Source organism: Vanacampus margaritifer, chromosome 1 (genome assembly GCF_051991255.1).
Source record: "Vanacampus margaritifer isolate UIUO_Vmar chromosome 1, RoL_Vmar_1.0, whole genome shotgun sequence".
In the NCBI taxonomy this organism is placed as follows: domain Eukaryota; kingdom Metazoa; phylum Chordata; class Actinopteri; order Syngnathiformes; family Syngnathidae; genus Vanacampus; species Vanacampus margaritifer.
In genome coordinates, this window is record NC_135432.1 from 17854886 (window position 1) to 17875785 (window position 20900).

A 20900-nucleotide genomic window follows, 5' to 3' on the forward strand; every position below is an offset into this window, starting at 1 on the left:
GGACCAGCTCTGGTGTCAGCATCATTGCGTGATGTACAGAAAACACTTGGGGGAGCCATTAAATTAAACTCCAGCTAACACGACTGTCTGAGCGCATTCTTTCCCTGCACCATAAACAAAACACAAGACATACATACAAAGCTGCCTGTGAAGCTACTCATTGTATCCCACCGGGTGGGAGAACGCATTGGATTTACTGTCGCATTTCTGCCACCGCTTTTGTGCCGAACATGTGGCCGCAGAACCTGTACAGCATTTAAAGGCTTTCATTGTGCGTAGACATATCGGATGATACAGCTACAATATCTGTCTGTCTGTCTTAAGGAGCTACAGTATAGTTGGCATTCTTAAGGAAGAAAAGTACAAATTAAAGTAGCCTAAATTAGAAAAACATTTACAAATCCAAGCTGCTGTCTGTCTGAGATGTTATCGTTTACTTAAAATAGAGGACTGTCACACCTTTTAAACATTGGTACTTTGAATAGTCCACCTGCACGGGAACAAGTGAGCACACGCGCACACACACACACACTCATGTTGGGAGGGGTGGGGCCTTTGGCAGTCTAATGGAGTCTAATTCAAGCAGATGTCTGTTTAATTGATTGAAACAAATGACCTCAGCATTGATCCCCATCGCAGAGTTGGGACTGATCGGCTTCTTGGAGGTACAATGTGAGTGTGTTTGTGTGAGTGTCAAGCGGGGTGGGGGTGGGAGGCTGGAGATAGCATTTCACTTTCGTTGTGAGACTTTAAGGATCAATGATGAATCTAACTACTTGTTGAATTTCTGAATAGTCTACATATTTATTGGGTCAAGTTTTAAACTCTTAATAAATACATAGGCTATTCAATTTTAAAAGGGATTATTTTATCAAAATATTGGGGGGGAAAAACAGCCACAATCCATCATGACACATGAAACATGACAACGTGACATGACATAATATAATAATCTCGATAAAATAATTTCTCTGTCATCAAAGAGTGAGGAGTTTCATTTCTTTTTTTAGTTGTTTGATGCCACTTTTATTTCAGACCAATACCAGTACGACTACTCAACTCTTGAGTAATCACCCATATCGATACCAGGTATCGATACCACTAATACTTTTGATGCATAAAATTTCTATTAAACCAATGACAGATAATTTTAAAGAAAGACCTATATATCCTAATGTAGCATTTTCCCATAAAACTGCATGAAATTAAAAGCAATTTTCTATTATCGTTTTCCACTCATTCAAAAAATTTTTTTTATAGAACACACAATCAAATTAATAAAAAAATAAATAAAATAATAATAATAATTTAATAAATAAAATGAAAAAAGAAATCCATCGGCCACCGTCACAATAACCCGATACCTTGAAATAAGGTTGGTGTCAACCTGATACCGATACCTGGTATTGGTCGCTCATCCCTAGTTAAAACATGGCATTGCCTGTTAATAAAGACTTGATGATGGCAGCAATTTGACGTTAACTAATCAATTCTTCCATTACAGCGTATGGGACAAATTGATCCAGAATTTGAGCAAATCAGAGTCCGACCAACGTCTTACTACTCTTTAACCTCATTCTGTGCACGGGACTGATGTGGTCACAAAGCGAATTTAAAAAGCACCAATATCATCAATAAATGGAATGGCCCTTGGGGTACACACTCACACCAGCTGTGGCTTGGTAATGGGCAAATTGCATTTGGTCAATGACAGGCGTTATTAAATCAAACATTTCCTTTACATCTTGTTGTTATGCATATCTTCCATGATTGCTCTATTTGTAGCTGCAGTGGGAATTTCGTCTTCCTTGTTGCTTTTGGTTTGGCTCACAGATGGGGAAGCAGTCAAGCAGCCGCTACCCAGGCATTGAGGGAGAACGGGGAAGGAAGGTCGGGGCATCCCTGTGTGTGTGCTGCATCTGTGTGTGTGTGCGCACGCGTGTTACTGTTTCACTTGTAAAGGACCCCCTCCCGCATCCAGTCATGCGGCTACGGCTGGCTCAGCATGGTGCCGCAGTCAGCATTGTTGCATATTTAATGTCCTGATGAGAGCTTCCACCTGCTGACACAGGAAAAGTGACAGAACAATACCCGCCCAGAACACCGTCCTCGCTACAATATCTACTCCACCCCTTCCATATAATACACAGTCAAGCACCAACATACAACACTACATCAATCCAGTCTTTTGTCTTGCTTCATATCAAGCGCTCACCCAAACATGACTCCATGCGCTTTAAGAATCTAAAAAAGTGCATCCTGCAATGTTGTTCATTTTAATTGTCACGGCCTGATTGTGTTTGTATTTTAAAGCCACACAGGGAACAATAGTAAAACTGCATCAAGAAAATTTGTGAAATTATAAGAATACTTTTTTAATATTACTAAACTAAAACAAAGTTTGTCATGAAAATTACTAGGGCCCTATTAGCGTGTTTGTGAATTTGATACACACGCTACGCTTCACTGGATGTTCCGGCTGTCACGCCCAAATGCAGACTCAACTTTAGACTTGCAAAACGCTGGTCTAAATGGTGGTGCAGGCAGTGTAACACAATTTTGGTGAATTTAATCGAGGAAGTCACAACATTGCAAAACTAAAATAATCATGCTACAAGAGTAAAGCTTTTTATTTTAATGATGACGTTTTTGCTATATCATGAAAATAAGGCATACTGTAATCAGAGTAAAATCACTACTTTATGGAATGTATTGAAATGTTAATAGATTAAAGTAATAATATTATTACATTACAATAGATTAAAGTAATAATATTATTACAGTTGTAATGTTACAAGAATAATAGAAGAGTTCAAGAAAAAATGACAAAAATGTTACAAAAATAAAGTTGAAACATTAGAACAGTAAAATGGTTATTAATATAACAAGTAATTGTCAAAATGCCCCACAATTAACGGCTGCTCCCTGAAAATGTTGCCTTTGTCCTTGGACAGCAAACAATATATTTAGACTTTTTTTGTGGGGGGGGGGTCAGTTAAAGCCAAACTGCGTGAAATATATTACATTCATAACCTTAACTCTGCTTCTCTGTAGAGTTGCATGCAAAAGACAAAACAATCTAAGCAGTGTGTGGAAAATGGTGCTACTTGTATTTGTCGTCATGTTGTTGATTGTTTAAATTAAGCTTTTAACCTCTGAGTCTTGCAGATGCAGACAGGATGACTACAGGCAGGAGTCTAACCAGCGTCCACCAGCTAGACTATGGATCTTCCTTCCCTCTCGGCAAATGCTTGGACCATGCTATCCATTAAGCAAGCATTTCATCACTGTACCATTTACTGGAAACTGTTGTCTATCAGTGGTGTGTCCACTGGCTGTGAAAATGGGGCAGAACAGTCAAGTTGCTTTTAGAAACTTTCCAGTAGTACACAATACAAATAGGCTAGTAGGCAATGCTGACTAGTGCTGTTACAGCATCTCCATTTTGCCACTCTGGGAATATTTCTGCAGGACTTCTTTAGTTTGGAAACTCACATTGCAGATTGCAAAATGTACGACCACACATTTTCCAATTACAATTGTACAACTATTTTGCAGACGTTCATGATGAACAACTCAGTTCTGTTGGTTGTCAAATATCCCGACCTGAGATACATACTTCTTTACATTCCATAGCTGCTCTTGTTCATATGGGCATATAAAGAAGTATGTCCCCCAAGTGGGTCGCAGTCCTTGGTGACATCAAGTCCTCATTCCTTGGATTCCACCCACCCACATCCTATTTAGGGTCATGGCTAATCGGAGCCTATCCCAGCTGGCGAGGAGCCCCAGGGCAACATCGGTGACAACAGCGATACCACAAAGCATACAACAGCCTCATTTATTATTATTTTTTACACATCTACTTGTTTACTTCCCTTTTATGCATTTTTCTCTTCTTTTAACATGAATTTCATTGGAGGTGTAAAACCCGATCCGAAGACAAATGTGACAGTTCTTTAACTAAAGCCAAAGAAAGAATATGAATAACTAAAACTGTGGGACTAAAGACACCGCATTGTAACTATATGACTGCCTGTAAAGTGTAATGTAAACATTTCACTAAAGATCTGGGTGCAACTTGGCACAGCCAGGACTGCATCTGCAAGTTGGCAAGCAGTTTATTATGCCTGTCATTTTTTTTGCAAAAAAATTGTTTTTTTGGCTAAATAATTTCCACAGGATGCAAATGGTTCAATTTTTTGTGTTCCCTGAAAAATCTGAAAAAATGATTTAGGGGATTATTTTAAGAGGCGTTGATATGCAAATAGAAGAATTAAGCAATTGATGTAGTTGAGAATATTTCAACTATTAACCATTCATCCATCCATTTTTTATATTGGTCATCGGTGAGCTGGAGCTTATCTCAGCTGAATACACACCCTGAACTCATCATCAGCCAATCACTCGGCACAGACCAGAAAGGTAGGCTGAAGCCTAGATTCAAACCCTCAACCTCAGAACTGTGAGACTGATTAATTGCCCTCAATTATTCACTCTTGTTTCATTATCCACTATTTAGTTTTGCAGCCCATTTTACACCTCTTGCCAACACGCTCATGCTATTTGAGATTTTAGTCAAACTGGCCCAAACACTACACAGCGCTGTGTTCTGATGTTACTGTATTGACTGTGACATCCTCATACTGTAAACACCGAGGTTGGACACTTAACACTGAGGTGTGTCCTCACATTTTTTAGGAAAAAACAAAACAAAACAAAACAAAACATAGAGACAGAAACAATAATATGGTTGTTTAAAAACAACATCAACAACAAAAATCTATTATCTACTTTGAGACCCAAGGCTCCAAAATTATTATTTTTTAAATCAGTGAAGTACCTCTTAAAGACTAAGGGGTGTGCAAGTCTGTTGCGAGCCCTGGTGAAAATCTGCGCAGGGGCGGGCTAGACTAGGATGTGGTATTTTCATAGACATGTGCAAACCAGTGCAGCATGGCACGTTTAAGAAAGGGGTGTTTTGAGGCGTTGTGGGCATGAACACAGTGGACTCGTTTCGCCACCAATCGAAGCGGCTCCTCTCATTCCCTTAATATCCTGCACCCCAGAGAAGAAAAAGATCTGTCTGGGTGTACCTTGTTTCACCAATATCGCATTACATCACCTGTGCCAATACTTGGATGTGATTCCAGCAATCATAAGATTGAATAAATTAGCTTTTTATTTTTGTTGCCTAGTTTTATTCACCAAATTGTGAGGCGCACACCTAGCTTGGCTCATAGAGATGAAACAAATTCCCAAACAAGTGCATTGAGGCTTTGATCGACATGAAACCAGGATACGCCAGTTTTTATGTGACCTAAAACTCTTTGACAAAAGTTTCTGGAATTAATCTCAACAAACAAACCTAATACGGCAAGATTCCAACTTGCAGGGCAAAAATAAATAAAAGCCGGAGGAACAAACCATGGGCAGAAATATTAGAAAAACTGAAGAACTAACAGGAAGATAAAATATTTAAAGGCTAAACTGAGTAGAAAAGATAAAGCTAAACTCTAAATCTAAAGCAAGGTCTAGGAATAACGAGGCGAAATCTACACGAAAGCTGAGAACCGGTCTCGAACTCTGGTCCTCGAGGGCCACAGTGCTGCATGTTTTAGAGGTTTCCTTCCTCCAACACACCTGATTCAGAGGATCAGCTCATCAGCATGCTCTGCAGAAACCTGATCGATCTTGATCATTTGATTCAGGTGTGTTGGAAGAGGAAAACCACCAGAATATGCTGTGGCCCTCGAGCACCTCAGTTTAAGATCTATACGTAGTCTAAGGACTTCACTGAAGACTAGGACTGAGAACAAGACTCAGAACTAAACGGAAGATGCAGGACTTAAACTTATGACTAAACTGTTAAAGGCTAAGAACGCATCAAACGTATCAAAGCTGACGACTAAAAGTGTCGGACATAAAGTGCAGAAAGACTTAAGCCGTAGGACTAAAAAAATTGCAGCTCTATAAATTGCGGAGGTCTATACATTACTATAACATCTGGTGAGGATGTCATCAATCAGCATTGTCCCACACTTCACCTTGAGTGTCACACCCCAGTAGTGGGGGGTGTGAGTGTTGGGGAGGGAGGCTGAAAGGAGGAAAATAAGGGAGATGTTGCACTTACCTACTGGCAGATGTTGGATTGCACCACCCCACCACACACACACACACACACACACACTGCATCCCCAACTACCCCTCTGCATCCACTCCCTGATGCATCAGGGCAGCGTGTAGAGAAGAAAGGAAGGAATGCTTTACTCTTCCTCCCCCTTCCTTCAGTCAGTGTTTCGCAGGTGCTGCCTCTGCAGTCTGTATTTCTCCGGTTGGGACACACACTCTCATTCTTTCCTCACTGCTTTCTGCCTTCCTCTTCCACACGTACAAAAAGTTTTCGTCCGGCACGCAGGGGCCCATCCCAATTGTTCTCAGTTCTTCCTGTCTAGCAGACACGTGAGCCAGATGCTCCAATTCGAAAAACGTAACCGATATCTGATGATGATGATGGGTGATGATGACGATAACGGTTAGAGAATTAGTGGGAAAAGCCGACATGTACACGCGTAAGGGCGCACACACAAATGCACACAGCATTTTCTCAGGGATCAATACCAATTTATAAGCAAATGTACAAAGGCTGAGTAGCACTTTTAATGAATTGAACCGTTGCTGCATCAAGCGTTTAATGACCATTGGTAAAGAGTATATAGGTTGCAAAATTTGCATGTGTGTTAATGTGTTCTTGTGAGGTTAAATTGGATGAACAGATGTTACTGTTTCGCTTCTCCAGCAAGTATTTGAACATTTACAACAACGCAGACAAGACAGTCTCCATGTGTGAACCTTTCACCTTGAACAACAATATAAAACTGCTGACACCGCACAATATTCACATGAATAGCACTCATGAATAATTTCAGTCCATGACATAAATAGACTTAGAGAAAGATTGTGAAATGGTGTCAAATTTGTCTCATGTCTTGCATCCCATGCTTTGAACATTAATTAGGTCGGTCGGTGTATCAACTGCACCTGCACAAACGATATGAATATGTCATCCCATGTGCCCCCGCAGTACACCCTTTTGTATTTTTCCTAACATTGTGTAAATAGTGCCGTGGGGGCAGCACACATCAGAGCTGCCCGCCCAATAATTAAACTAAAAGTCTCAACCATAAATCACACTCATCCGCTCTCATTCCTTTCTTCCTTTCGTTCTCACTCGCTTTCGCAGAGAAGGAACAAAGGTTTGGTAAATCAAGTAGTCAATGAGAGTAGAGTCACGTGCACAAAGCGGGGAACGCCAACTGGCATTACAGCACACACCACGCCGGCAATCTCACGCCAGCTCATTCAGAAAGAGGTTGCAAGACTTGAGTTGAAAAAAGTGAAGGTGTTGTCACTCTGGTTTCCAGAATATATTTTGTAAGTGCTACTAGCTTGCAAATCATTGCCATTATGCAAGCAATGCCCGAGTACCAAAGGATTCTCAGGATTATCGATCCATAATTGACACTTGAAAGTACAATCTCCAATCAGTGAGGACAGGTGATAATAATAATAATAATAATAATAATAATAATAATAATAATAATAATAATAATAATAATAATTATTATTATTATTATTATTATTATTATAAAAAGCTATAATTAAACATAAGATCTTCACAAATCCATTAATCCATGCATTTTCTGTAACGCTTATCAAGTTCAAGGTCACTGGGATCTATCTCAGCTGTCTTTAGGAATAAAGCGGACAACACCCTGGACTGGTCGCCGGTCAGTCACAGGGTGACAGATGTTTTTGCACCGTCGCTGAGTGGAAACTTAACCCATGGCACATGCACCGAAGACAGGCAAATGTACGACTATGCCATCATTGACGGATTTGATACATGATGATTAGAAATTTTAAGAATTAAAAAAAAAAAATTGAATAATGAAAAAAAAAATGAGTTAATGGGTCAAGAGTAAAAACCTAAAAATCTATTAGTCGGCACAATTAAAGCCATTTAGTAGTTGTAAAAAAAAAAAAAAAGGTCTGTATTATGTTGCGTGAAAACACTGTAACATAAAAAGATTAGCCAGACGATGTTAAATTTACCTAAAAGATTAGTTAATTTATTTAAATATTTAAATTTTATTTAAATCACCATTATTTTTCAAAATGTCGATGATTGAAGCCAATTCCCACGAGCGTCATTATGCCGCTTTTGTTTTCAAACCCAAATTTTTTATTCTATTTTATTTTTTTAAGTTTTTAATCATGATTATATGTTCATTGTACTTTTTTACTTTTACATATTTAAACTTTTTTTTTTTTTTTTTTGCTTTTGTTTAAAGCACACGAATTGCTCTCAATTGTGAATGAAAGGTCATTTAGAAATAAATGTGTTTTAATAGGCAACCAATCTATCTGTAGAACTTACAAGTAAAGCCAATTTAGCAAGAAATTCCAGTAAGAACTCGTGTAATGACATTCTCTGCAGTCATGTTGTGTCCTTGCGCTTTCAGGATTTATAATAAAAGTCTAACTTCACAACTGCCCCTCCTGCCTAGCACCATTCCCTGCACACTTTGCCCACAAACAGCTGCATGTTGAGTACTAGCAGCACAGCCATGCCGGGCTGTGTCACATTGGGCCGGGACACCTGACACTTTACCACCTCCAGCATCTCCGCAGGAGCTTTGACGAGACAGCTGACCACCGTTGATCTTCACGGTATTTGCAACGGGGGTAAAATTAGCCCCGGCAAGTGAGGGAGCGGAATGGGAGGACATGCAATACACTTTTAGAAACTTTGCTTGGAACTATTATTAAACCTTCTCTTGCACCCCCTCGGAGTCACGCACACACACACACACACGTGTCTGTGGTTGGAGATGAGGTCTAGATAGAATGAATTAAGGTCACGCTGTGTGAATTCTGGAAGTTAAAATTAAATTAATGTAAACCTGCTTAGTGAGTGTACAGTCGGTATTAAGTGTCAAGCACAGCAATAGTATTTAAGCTAATTAAAAGACATAAATGCAACCCTTGACCTTTTCACCCCAACTAAATATGCCGAGGCGGCGTTTTCCACCACGTGCGCCACACACTGCACAATTGCGACAAAACCGTGCACAGGATGTCTTAAATGTACACAAAATTGATTGCAAGTCGTACACATTGACAACAGAGCGGAGTGATTTCATAGAAAATAAACTACACAGTGTCACACACACGCACACATTGAGCGCAGATGCTCAATAAGTCCACTTTGTTTTTCATCATGCAAGTAAAAAGACACTTCCGCACCTACCAGAATCCAAGTGGTCCAAACGAGGCTGGCGGCCCGTACAGAGTGAGGCAGTCGCTGCAGGCGGTGGCTCTCCTCCTCCTTGCCGGGAGCTGAATCAGCGATGGAGAGTTTAAGGATGCGGAGAGGAAGAGGAGTGAAAGAGAGGACAGGAGAGAAAAGGAAAGGGTCATGGGACTTGCCTTGCCTCTCTCTCTCTCTCTTGATGGTTATAATGAGAAAGGAGGAGGAGGCAGGAAGGAAGGAAGGAAGGGGGAAAACGAGAAGGTGGAGGGTGACCCAGTGAAAGCAGAAATTGATGGCAAAAAAAAGAGGAGCCAATAACCAGTGAGAGGTTTGTGTAAGAGGAACGCTTGTGAAGTGATGACTGAGCAGTGAAATGTGTCAGCTGTCCGTCCACATTGGACAGAGGACAAGCAGACGAGGCGGCCGAGGAAGGAAAGACGGGGATGGAGCGAGATAGTGAACGCTGATGTTGCTGAAGGACAAATGGGGACGAGGGGGGAATAGGGGGAGAACATGCAGGACGGAACAAGTAAGACAAATTAAAAAAGACAACTAGAGAAGTGTGAGCAAGGACATAAACTGAGGAAGATGACCAAAAATGTTAAAAATATATATAGATATATTTGTGAGCAGCATTGTTTAAGATATAACCCAATTATGTGCAGTAGTGGGGCATATGCCGGGGGGGGGGGGGGGGGGGGATCACTTCTTCGTGTAGATCAGGATACAAGTTCACATCCAGGAGTCACATTATAGATAAATAATAATAATACAAAAATATCATTAGCTAGCTATGTTTTTTTCCAGATATGAAAATAGTAAAACAATATTAAAAATATATATACCACACACTTTGAGAGACCAACGCAATTAGACATCTTCAGGCACAAATGAGTTAAGGACATTCTTATAATCCTGCACACAAATATACAGACCACTAAATATCATTTATTGCTTACTCTTTTGGTTGGCTTCTTGTCCTTTAGCCATCATATTCCTCTTAGCCATCCCCTTGGAAAAAAAAGGTCGAAAATAATTTATAGTAGACTCCCAAATAAATTCATTATCAGTGGGACAAAAACCTTCTGGGCCACCATTTGATGAGCAGAGTGTTCAAAAAAAATCAGGCAAAGCAGGTTAGACAGAATGGAGTTAAAGGATGCAATTTTGATGAAGAAGGACAAGCAAGAGCGACAGAGAGAAAGAGAGAGAGAGGTGGAGGGCGATCAGAGGAAAGCCCTTCTGTCCCGGCGTTTTTATACCAAGGTACGAGCAAAGGGCTCGCACCCCTTCACCAGCCAGCTACCCTGGCCGTGTTACACAGCCTTATTTAGTGAAGAGTGGCAAAAAATAGCCTCCCAAGTGTCACTGGGAGTGTTTGGGAGGTGGGGTGAGGGCGTCAAAGTGGGAGTGACCGGGCGGGGAAGAGTTGAGGTGAGAAAGAGCGTCAGTCAATGAATGCTCACTGTTTGGTAAATCATGCTTTGCTTTTATCGGACCAGTCATCCTTTAGCAAGCCACTGTCCTTTATTCACAGTATGGACACAATGATGGGGACGGGAGGCCTCTGCTCCAAAAGGAAGGGACAAATGAAGACCACATGGCGGCGAGAACAGCTTTCACTGATGTTGGATCTAGAGTGGGCCTAGCTTGCCTGTTACTCTGGTTTAGTTCATTCCTGCAGTGTTCAATGGGGTTGAGGTCAGAATTTGTCATTTTTCTACTGAAGAAAGCTTTGTGGAAAACGTTTAGTATCATAAGGGAATTAAATCAGTGACATTGACTTGCTGGGGTCCGTGTATGAGGTTGGGAGAGCGCTCAGTGTGTTTATTTAGATAAACTGCGAGATCTGCTCTTGTTTTTTATTTTGTTTTGTTTTTTTATTGCTTTATAAGATCTCCTCTTGTGGATGATGTAGTTAGGCGCGCATGTGACGTGGGCAATTGGAGTCCGCCTTGCACTCATGACCTTGTACTCCGCCCCCAAAATATTTGAGTTCTTGCATTGTTCTCCTTTAGTATGACCACAATTATTTCATTTAAGGTACAGACAGATAATAGTTCTGTAGGTAAAAGCTAAATATGAAATATAAAAAACACAAATACAAGTGATAAGGAAAAGAAGGTATGCGACATTTTGATTTTGTTGCATGGGTCAGCTACACCAAAAAATATATATATTCTGAGGTTTAGACCGTTGACCTTTAAAAACTCCCTGCTGTATAATTTCCTGTCGTTCTTGTTTTGTTTCACTGCCAGTGCAAAGGTAAAATGTTTATATCAAGTTTAAAACAGAAGGTGTCAACATGACATCCTTAAGTGATGGTTGATAACATCTTGAGATTCTCTTGAGCTGATACCAAAAAAATTAGACCTGGCCTCACTCCATGGCAAGACCAACAACCAATGTTCGACCACTGGTCACGCATGTGCCCTGGCATTGACTGACAACCAGCCAAGGTATCCCCCATCTCTTGCCCAATGTCAGCTGGGATAGGCTGACGAGGAGTGATTGACGTATGTGAAGTGTGTATCACTTGAAATCATCTTTATAGGCCCTATTTTCATGCCCATCACAAGCCCAGCACGGTCGAAATGTGTGCACGGTTCTCTCCAACATGCTTGTTTATTGTTGGAGGACTTGTTGGAGAGTCTCCACGGTTCAAATGGTTCGGGTGCATGCAGGAGATTGACACATGTTAAGTACATTTATAAAGAACTGCAAGAAGATCTCCACTTGAAAATGATGTCAAACTGGCCAGAGCGATCACTCCCTACACGTGATTTTAAAAACATATGAAAGGTAATGAATATAATAATAATGCAATCAATGAATTGATTTCTACATTGAGTCAGAGGGTTTGATGCACGCTGTTATATTTATGAATTGAATATGATGATATCCCACACGCATGTCCGCTAAGCTCCAAATCTGACTGATTCCCAAATTGCATTCCACCACCTGCGCCACAACTTAGACCTGCTTTCAGATGGTGTAAAACTTCGTCCACTGCAGCCACCAAATTGTCAGGTGCGCTGGGGACGTGTAAAACCAAATGCCCTTGGCCTGCTGGAACGCTCAGCATGGTGCAATGCAATGCCAAATTCCCAAACACGCTAAAGCAGGCTCACACCTGCTCAAAAATCAAAATGCTCCAGTTTTTACGCCGGAGCGTATGTGCACTGTCTACGAAAATAGAGCCTTCTGTTGTAATTTGACCGTGGAAATCAATTCAAAATCAGGTTACTACACTGGCGGAAAAACATGCCGTCCTCACATGTTCTTCTCCTATCCTGTCAGTCAAGTCAAATTCTGTGTCTACCTTTTTTGTTCATTGGCCTTCTTTTGCACCGTCCTGAACATGACTTTGATCCTTAACAAATGTATGTCTATATTCAGTAAGTACAGAGTAATGATTTAGAAGTATAGTCCCCAATTTGAGTGGGACTACACAAAATAGATACATAAATACATAAACATAAATAGACATAAATAAATAAATAGATTAGAGTACAAAAATTAAAAAAGCTATTCATTGGTCATTTTATTATAATTTTGTAACTAATATGGAATGTGTTTTTTTATGTATATACTACTACTACTGCTAGTAGTACTAGTAATACTACTAATAAAACCAAATAATGGTATTGCACATGTCATATGAAAGTCATACCCTGTGCTAACTACAAATGCATAGTAACATTGCATCTCACATATTACCCACAGATTTCCACAACAATATGTACATGACCTAACAAGTATCTTATTGAAGCACTATGATGTGTACATTACTTTTGATCTGAGGGCTCTGTAGTACTTCAACAACACCGATTGAAATCTATTTGAAGCTTTTCATGACATTTACATGTACTTGCCTTTAATGGCACATGTAGATTCAACCTGTCTAGCATAAAAGCACTTCAATTAAATAGTCTGTCCTTAAATGTGAAAATAATCAAAAGGTGAAATATGGAAAAGCATCAAACATTGCATTTAATCGCACAGTACGTTGTGATATTATTTTTTTTACGATTGGCTAATTACTAGGGTTAATTAAGATTTAGTTTGAGAATGAGTTTCCCATCTGTCAGGCAAAAACATACTGCATGGAGTTGGCGAATGTAATATAATACAAAACTGCTGGCATATACAAATGTTTTTGCTGCATGCCTGACTGCTTAGAAGCTGCACACACTACTACAAAATCCCTAAATATTTATCTCTTTTTTTCTTTTCTGCCCTTCTCCTAACCCTCCCGGTTATGCCCTGAAAGTTCCCAGGAGACCATTTCTTGAGCTGCCGTGTGAAATGGCCTTGGAGATTAATGTTTTTTTGCTGCATTACCTGATGGCAGGGAAGCAGAGTGGACGCACTGTACGGATCTTTTTAATCTCTCTGATGGTAGCCAGCGGCAGGCCTGCAAAAAGTAAATGTGTAAAGCGTATTTAAGACCCAGCGGGCAAATACAAAGGGCCAAAAGAATGTGTGACAAACATAATACAATGTGTGAGACTGTATTTTGTGGTTCGTTTCATTGGATTAACTATATATTTAGATGGTAGCGTTTTTCTGTCACAGTGAATGAATTGATCTTTATTGTCATTGCGCATGCACAAAGTACAGGGCCACAAACTTGACTTACCAGGCACAACCTGTCCAAAAAACATGGAAAAAAACACAACAAATGACCAGCAGAGGGAGACAGGATGGAAAGACTTGACAGTATTCGCTTTTTAGCGCCCGGAAATCTTAGATGAAAAAAGAAGACACATGGGATAGGGAGGAAAAAAGACTGAATCATGCTCCCAAGGGTTAGGGTTAGGGTTAGGGTTAGGGTTAGGGTTAGGGTTAGGGTTAGGGTTAGGGTTAGGGTTAGGGTTAGGGCTAGGGTTAGGGTTAGGGTTAGGGTTAGGGTTACCCCCCTGCACATATAGACATTTACGACAGATGTCAAAACTTGTACATGTGGAATATGGGGAGGATGGAATGGGGTAGGGGGGGGGGGGGGGCATGACGTAACCAGGCTGAATTAGCAGCTCTGTTGGGGAGGAAGGTGGAATCCAACACTGGTGGGGCTAACAGAATTTTGTGTGCGTGTGAGTGTCCAAACGCTTATGCACCAAGCATATTGTTTCGTTGCAGGGGAGACAAAACTCAGGTGAGCAATTTGGGGAACTGCTTTGTTCTCGTCGTTAAACCCTGAATTTCACCAACCTCAAGATAAGACAAACAGCGATTAGCCTACCTCAGCAAATTATCGAAACAATATTGAATAAAAACAAAAAATAAATATAAGCCAAATATAAGGACAAAAGTCAAATTAAGAGAGAAAAAGAAAGTTTGGGGAGTAAAGTCATAAATAGAGTAGGCCACTTTCTCCCAATCATGCATGAGTCTTTCTTTTTTACAAGCCTGGCTTACGCAGCTTTCATTTGAGCCTGTTCTGCCTTCTAGACTGTGGCCACGCCCACCGTGCAGAATAGGCTCAAGTGCATACAATGACCCAACAGGTGTGACTTAAAGTCTGAGGCTTGCTGTAGTTTCTGGATCGTGGAGTTTTCCTTGACATATGAACGCAATCAGATTTGCATTTGGACAATATGTCACACTTAAAGATGGGAAATGATCTATTTTATCATATATGGAAATGAATCGTCACCAGTGAGCATCCACTGACGTGTAAATATGGAGCGATCCAAAAGAGAGCATGTGATAAAAAAAAAAAAAACTTTATGAAATGAATCCATCCATTTTCCAATAAAATTAATTTAATCAGAATGCAATGAAGTTGTGTGTATGCATAATAAAAATGTGCGCGCAAGCTTTCCTGCGACATGGACTAGGCACGCCACTTAAACATACGCTTTTAATCAAATCAAAAGATGCTGTATGATGTTTCACCTCCAATGGACGTTGGGCTTACTACAGACTCTGGAGAAGAGGAAAAGTGCTCAAGTCCACGGGTGAATGCGTGTGCACCAGCCTGGACAGATATGACAGGGTGACCTGGCATAAGCATGCATAAATAACAGATTTGAGTTGACGGAAAGGAAATAAGGATAATGAGAAATAAATGTAAATGAATCTGAAAAGAAAATAATCACAGAATGAGTACATTTTGTTATTATTATTATTGTTATTATCATCATCATCATTATCATCATCATTAATTAATTAATTAATTAATTAATTAATGAATTAATGATTGCGGTTTTGGGATAATTTGCTTACCAATAATCAGGAAGTGATTAAATGATAACCTCTCTGGCACAGGTTAACAAAAACACGATGTTTCAAGTCACGGGTGCAGCAGACGACAACGTAATTAATATTCACAGATGCATTTTTGAGTGACATTTCAGCTGACACGCTGATGCGTCGGGATGCAGTGTCAGCAGATTTGCTTCAATAATGATGGTTGGTTGCATGCTAACGTAAAAGGTAAGAATCATTTACACCAGAAGTTTTGTGTACCAATCAGACTCACATTCAAAACTGGAAAACACAAACTGTACCATACATGTCATTTGTTGTTCAATTTTTCTATGAACAGTGATTAACATGTTTTAAAGACAGTTAAAAACATTAGGAGATAAATGTGGTAAATGTGATTTTGCATGTACAGTTCATAAAGGTTTGATGAACAGTTTGAAAATGTGTTTTCAAAGCAAAACAGATTGGAGTTAATCTCTGAATGGCTTGTATTTGATCATCCAGTTATTGAACATTCGCCCTGTTGAATTTTACTGGGAAATACCGTTACATATATGGTCTTCACCCCACCCTTACACATCTCCTCCCTTGTGACTCAATTTGCCCATAACTTCCTTTTGAGCATTGTACGTTTCCATCATGTTACGAGTGTTAAAGTGACGAAGACGTACCATTTAGAAGCACTCATGAGGCTTTCACCCTGTGTTTGATTTAGTGGGCAGGGTTTGGCCAATCTGTGTGGCTGCTTAAATTATGGGCCGCAGACAGGCTCAGTGTAATGTGTCAGCTGCAAATCAATGAACACATCTAAATATAGACTTGTCTCACGTAACGCTGACACAATCACCACCAGCACACACACGTTTCTATATTGCAATACAAACCTTGCCAATGGATGATGGAGTCTAAAGTGATAAACGTGTGAAGATGATGAGCTTACTACACTACACTTTATCAACTCATGTGGTTGTCCTGTGGTATTTTTGCCCAAGTATCCTTGAGTTAGATAATGAATCGTGGCTTTCCTCCGATGCTGTTTCATTATTGTACACTCTAAAAAAAAAAATGTTGGGTCAAAAATGGACCAATCCTCTACTTTGGTCAATTTGACCCAACTTTCTGGGTCATTTTCTATAATAAATAAATAACTTGGGTAAATTTCTATATTTTCTTGTGTTAAATATAGGTTTTCATACATAGTTTTCTAAAGGAGGCCCCAGGAGAGTCATTTTGGTTTTAATGCCATTCATCCATCAAAGACCTTTAGGCTGAGAAAAGCATTGGCTTACCCTTTGCACATCTCATAAGATGCACAGTATTTAATGTCAAGGTCAGGACTGTACAGTACAATGACAATATAACCAATGGGAATGCAGTTAAACAATGTTTCCATTATCCTCACCAAGAGCGCAATTTTGCCACTGACCGCGTTTGAATGTACGCTAAAACGGCTACGTGACTTGAAATTGTCCACATGAGTGAATGCGAATGCTATTCTGTTCGCTACCGTGTCAGTCCTCTGACTGACAGGTGGCCAGTACGGGCTGGAGCCAGTTTCTTGCCTTACGGTTACCTAGATAGGCTTCATACAGGATAAGCGGTAGAGAAAATGGATGGGACAACGTGCGGCTTGTACTTGCAGTAGTTGTGTGTTCAAACACTAGAAAACACACATCGCACATTTATCTGTTCATTACGCTTTGCTCAGGGCCGAGTAGGATCCACCAGGTGATCATTTCTCTGTGAATTAGAACTGAGTAGAATCCATTAGAGCAGGTTGTTCTGTATCAGTGTCTCACACAGTCAATTGAGCATGAATTCACACACATCGCCGATGCTGCCTACAGACGAAAAAGATTTTCCACAACCAAATCTGCCTGTTGTAACGGATGCCACTGGAATCGATACACAATTTATTGATTTTTTTTTTTTTAAAGCAATCTTTGTGTGCTCGTTTAAGTGATATTTCATTCATTTTTTTTATCTTGCTGTTTTTTCCCCCAGATTAAAACAAAATTGCTTTTCTCCTCTATGCAACTATTTTGTCTTGCTCTTGGCGGTATATTGCATATTGTATATATCAATTTTGCATAGAGGCCCTTTTATTTGATTTTGATCTGCATGATTCAAATCCCAAGATGTAGCTTTATATGTTTGAATGAAATCCCTACAAATGGTTTGAACCGGTTGAGTTGAAAAGTCAACTGATTGACTTTACCACTCCACAATAACAATTATAGCTTGAAGCCAGTTAATTGCCAATTGTGCATTTTGACAGTAAACAGTTACGCCTCGCTGAACTGAACAGGTGGTGGGTTTGAGCAGCAAACTAGCAGCATTCCCATCAAGAATGACGGTGAGAGTGAGTTAGGAAGCCATCTTATATTAATATTTATTTATTTCGGATTTCTTGCGAAATCTGAGATTTTTATTAGGGATAAGCGAGTACACCACTGTTTGTATCTGTACCTGTATCTGTTGGGGGTTGTTGTCACATATGCAAAGAATGGGCCAATGAAAAATGCAACTCGGTTTACATATGCCAGAATTGCCCTTCAGATTATGACTCTGAAGAGTGAGGAAATTAGTTTTGTTTCATTGTTTAAAAATGGGTTTTTCAGTTGTTGTTGGAACTACAGTATGCCCACATGTCAGGACTGGTTTAAGTTTCATGATGAACCTTCAATCCATTAACCGAAATGCTTTATTTTTTGGAAATTCAATTTAATCTCAAATGTCCAGTTTAAGGGACGCGAAACAGGCATTTGAGGCTGAGAGCTTTCAAGATCAATAAAAAACAATTTCTCTGGCTGTAAAAACAACAACAACAATAATAATAATAATGATAAAAAAAACAGGAGAAAATTTATAATTTTGTCCTTGTTTTATTAGTTGCAAATTCTAGTGTGCCAACTTACCCAATGGTGGGGCAACATGTCACATGTTCACTCCCTCTATTTGATGGCTTATAACTCTGCATTGACACAAAGTATGAAAATTACATGAATACAAAAAATATACCTAAGACATTTGGTTTATGTATGATGTATTTTTTCCAAGAAATATATAAAAGTATAAAAAAAAGTGATACAATTAGCCCCAGTCTTCCCTATGTGTTTACAAACAGTAACAGAAATCCGTGGGACTCATTTGTTCATTTTATATCGCCAGAGTAGAGAGTTTGAGAGAGATAGAAATATTTTGGGGAAATGAGGCGACCCTCCTCGATCTCTTCATGAGACGACTACTGAATATGACGTCACGTCATCGCCGTTCGTGATGAACCGTCTGCAGGGGTGAATTTCTAATATCGTCGAAAATGTCAACTTTATGTGCGGTTACATTAAAGTCAAATATAAAGTTAGCACTGTTACTCAAAACAGCTTTGCAGATTCACAGATGCGCATATCAGGCTTTTGATGACGTATGGATCGGATGCGTGTGGATGAGCGTTCACAGTGCAGACGCATCGCATCCATATCCAATTTGTATCCACATACAAAAGGTTTAAAAAAAATGGGAATTGTACTGTTCACACTGCATGAAGAAAAATCAGATATGTCGCATATTGGGGGGGGGGGGGTGTAATTGAGCTGCAGTGTGAACAGCGTGTGCAGTGTGCCTTTGAGGCCAAGCCAATAGTTGACAAGTGGAAAAAATATAAAAAATATCATTGATCAGTTCAAGTCTACTCAACAATCATCCTCAGCATAGACTACAAAAAAAATCTGAAGTGGCTCAAACTCTACTCTGGACAATGAAGTCTTGGCCAAAGTCAGCTGTTGAGAGGCTCCAGCGGCACGATTGTGGATAAGCAGTAGAGAAAATGGATGGATACACTAACAATTAGGAGACTATAAAAACTATGAATGCATTGTACATGTTCATGCAAAAAAAAAAAAATATTTAAATGACGGTAGATATAGCAGAAAACAGAGGTGCACATCATGTTAAAAATTCAAACAATCAATGCGTGTGTGTTGTTGAGTGAAGTACAGCCAAGCTGAATGTTCCAATCATGAACAAACCTAATTTTCCCTCTGGACAAAGATTTCCAAGGTGCACATCCACTTCCCAGAAGATGAACAAAATATCAGCTGAATGATAAAGCGAGCTGGGCTGAGGCTATTATAAAAGGAGAGAGGTGAGGCGGTAAGGGGTGCTTTGAGGGTTCGGGCATGCTCCTGAGGACATGGTGAGACGTGGCTGATGAAAGGCTGTGGGGTCTGGCTGGGATAATTTGTTGAGATATAGGTGAGATAACAGCAGCTTGTGGGCCTGCGGCCGACTCTGCGGAGCCTGAGGCGGCCTGATAATATAAAGTGGCTTCTTGAAACCTTAAATCTCTCCCCACTTCCTCCTCACTCACTCACTCTTCTCCTCTCTCACCTGTTCAAATTGTTGGAGGCTTTGGCAGCGCTAACATTTTCACACCCTCTTCTTTAGCAATCGTCTCGAAGAGTTCAAATCAGCACAATTCAACCGGCACACAAGGATGCAAGAGCGTGCTCAAAACAAAACGGTACGGCAATTCTACACCAGCCCAATGTGACATCTACCGCCTGTGGCGTCGGCATTAACATCACCACGTCACGCCGAAAAAAGGCCGGAAATGATGACATTGTAAAGGCTTTCCATCACTTACAGTTGATCTCGTCACTTCCTCTTCTTACTGTTCGTGCGCTGATTTGCTAGCTAACAGCCAATCAGAGCGATCATGTGTCACGACGGCCCCGCGCCGATTCAACATGTTGAAGCTGCCGGAAACGCATACACATACCGACACCTGAATACTTACCTAGGACGCTTTGAGTTCACTTTTCATTTATAACAAGTTATTCAGCTAAAATACTAAAAATGTAGTGTTTAGGCTGGCATGCAGTGCCGTTATTATCAGCAAATTTCTTGTTCCCACGTTGTGTTGACATCAGAAACACCTCAGTCAGAAAATTAATGAATGAACAATACTGAGCTCTCCAGGGAGAAAAAAATAAAAAATAAAAAATATAAATAAGAAACACCTCAGTCAGGTGAACCGTCGCAGCAACTCATGCCGATAAAATCATTTTCAGCTTTTTTTTGGTGACAAATGTTTCCTCACAAAACGAGTCTGATACATTATCATGATTTGTCCCCTCTGGCACACAAGGTTTATTGGAGGGATAGTTAGCACTGGTAGCTGTCTTTGCCATTGTTCCTTTTTTAGAAGAGTTATGTAAAAGCTGTGGATTTACACGATGACTCCTCACGCCTAGTTCACACTGACTGCGGAACCGACGCGGTGCGTTTTCCGTACGGCATTGCGTGAGATGTCTGTGTCCGGAAATCTGCATCTGCCAGACCACAAGATCACGTGGGGTTCACGCTGGAG

General features: G+C 40.1%; 1 protein-coding gene across 1 annotated transcript in view; it reads right to left on the minus strand.

Annotated features, from left to right (window-relative positions):
- Positions 1-3265: 3265 nt before the first annotated feature.
- The window catches only part of LOC144052466 (uncharacterized), a 59080-nt gene continuing 41445 nt past the window's right edge, over positions 3266-20900 (minus strand). Inside the window, exons 3-5 of the mRNA XM_077566961.1 lie at positions 13661-13733; positions 9314-9402; positions 3266-3335 (exon numbers count right to left, since the gene is read on the minus strand). Of these exons, the coding sequence (XP_077423087.1) occupies positions 3297-3335; positions 9314-9402; positions 13661-13733 (201 nt within the window). The 3' untranslated portion in view covers positions 3266-3296. The remainder of the gene's footprint in view (positions 3336-9313; positions 9403-13660; positions 13734-20900) is intronic.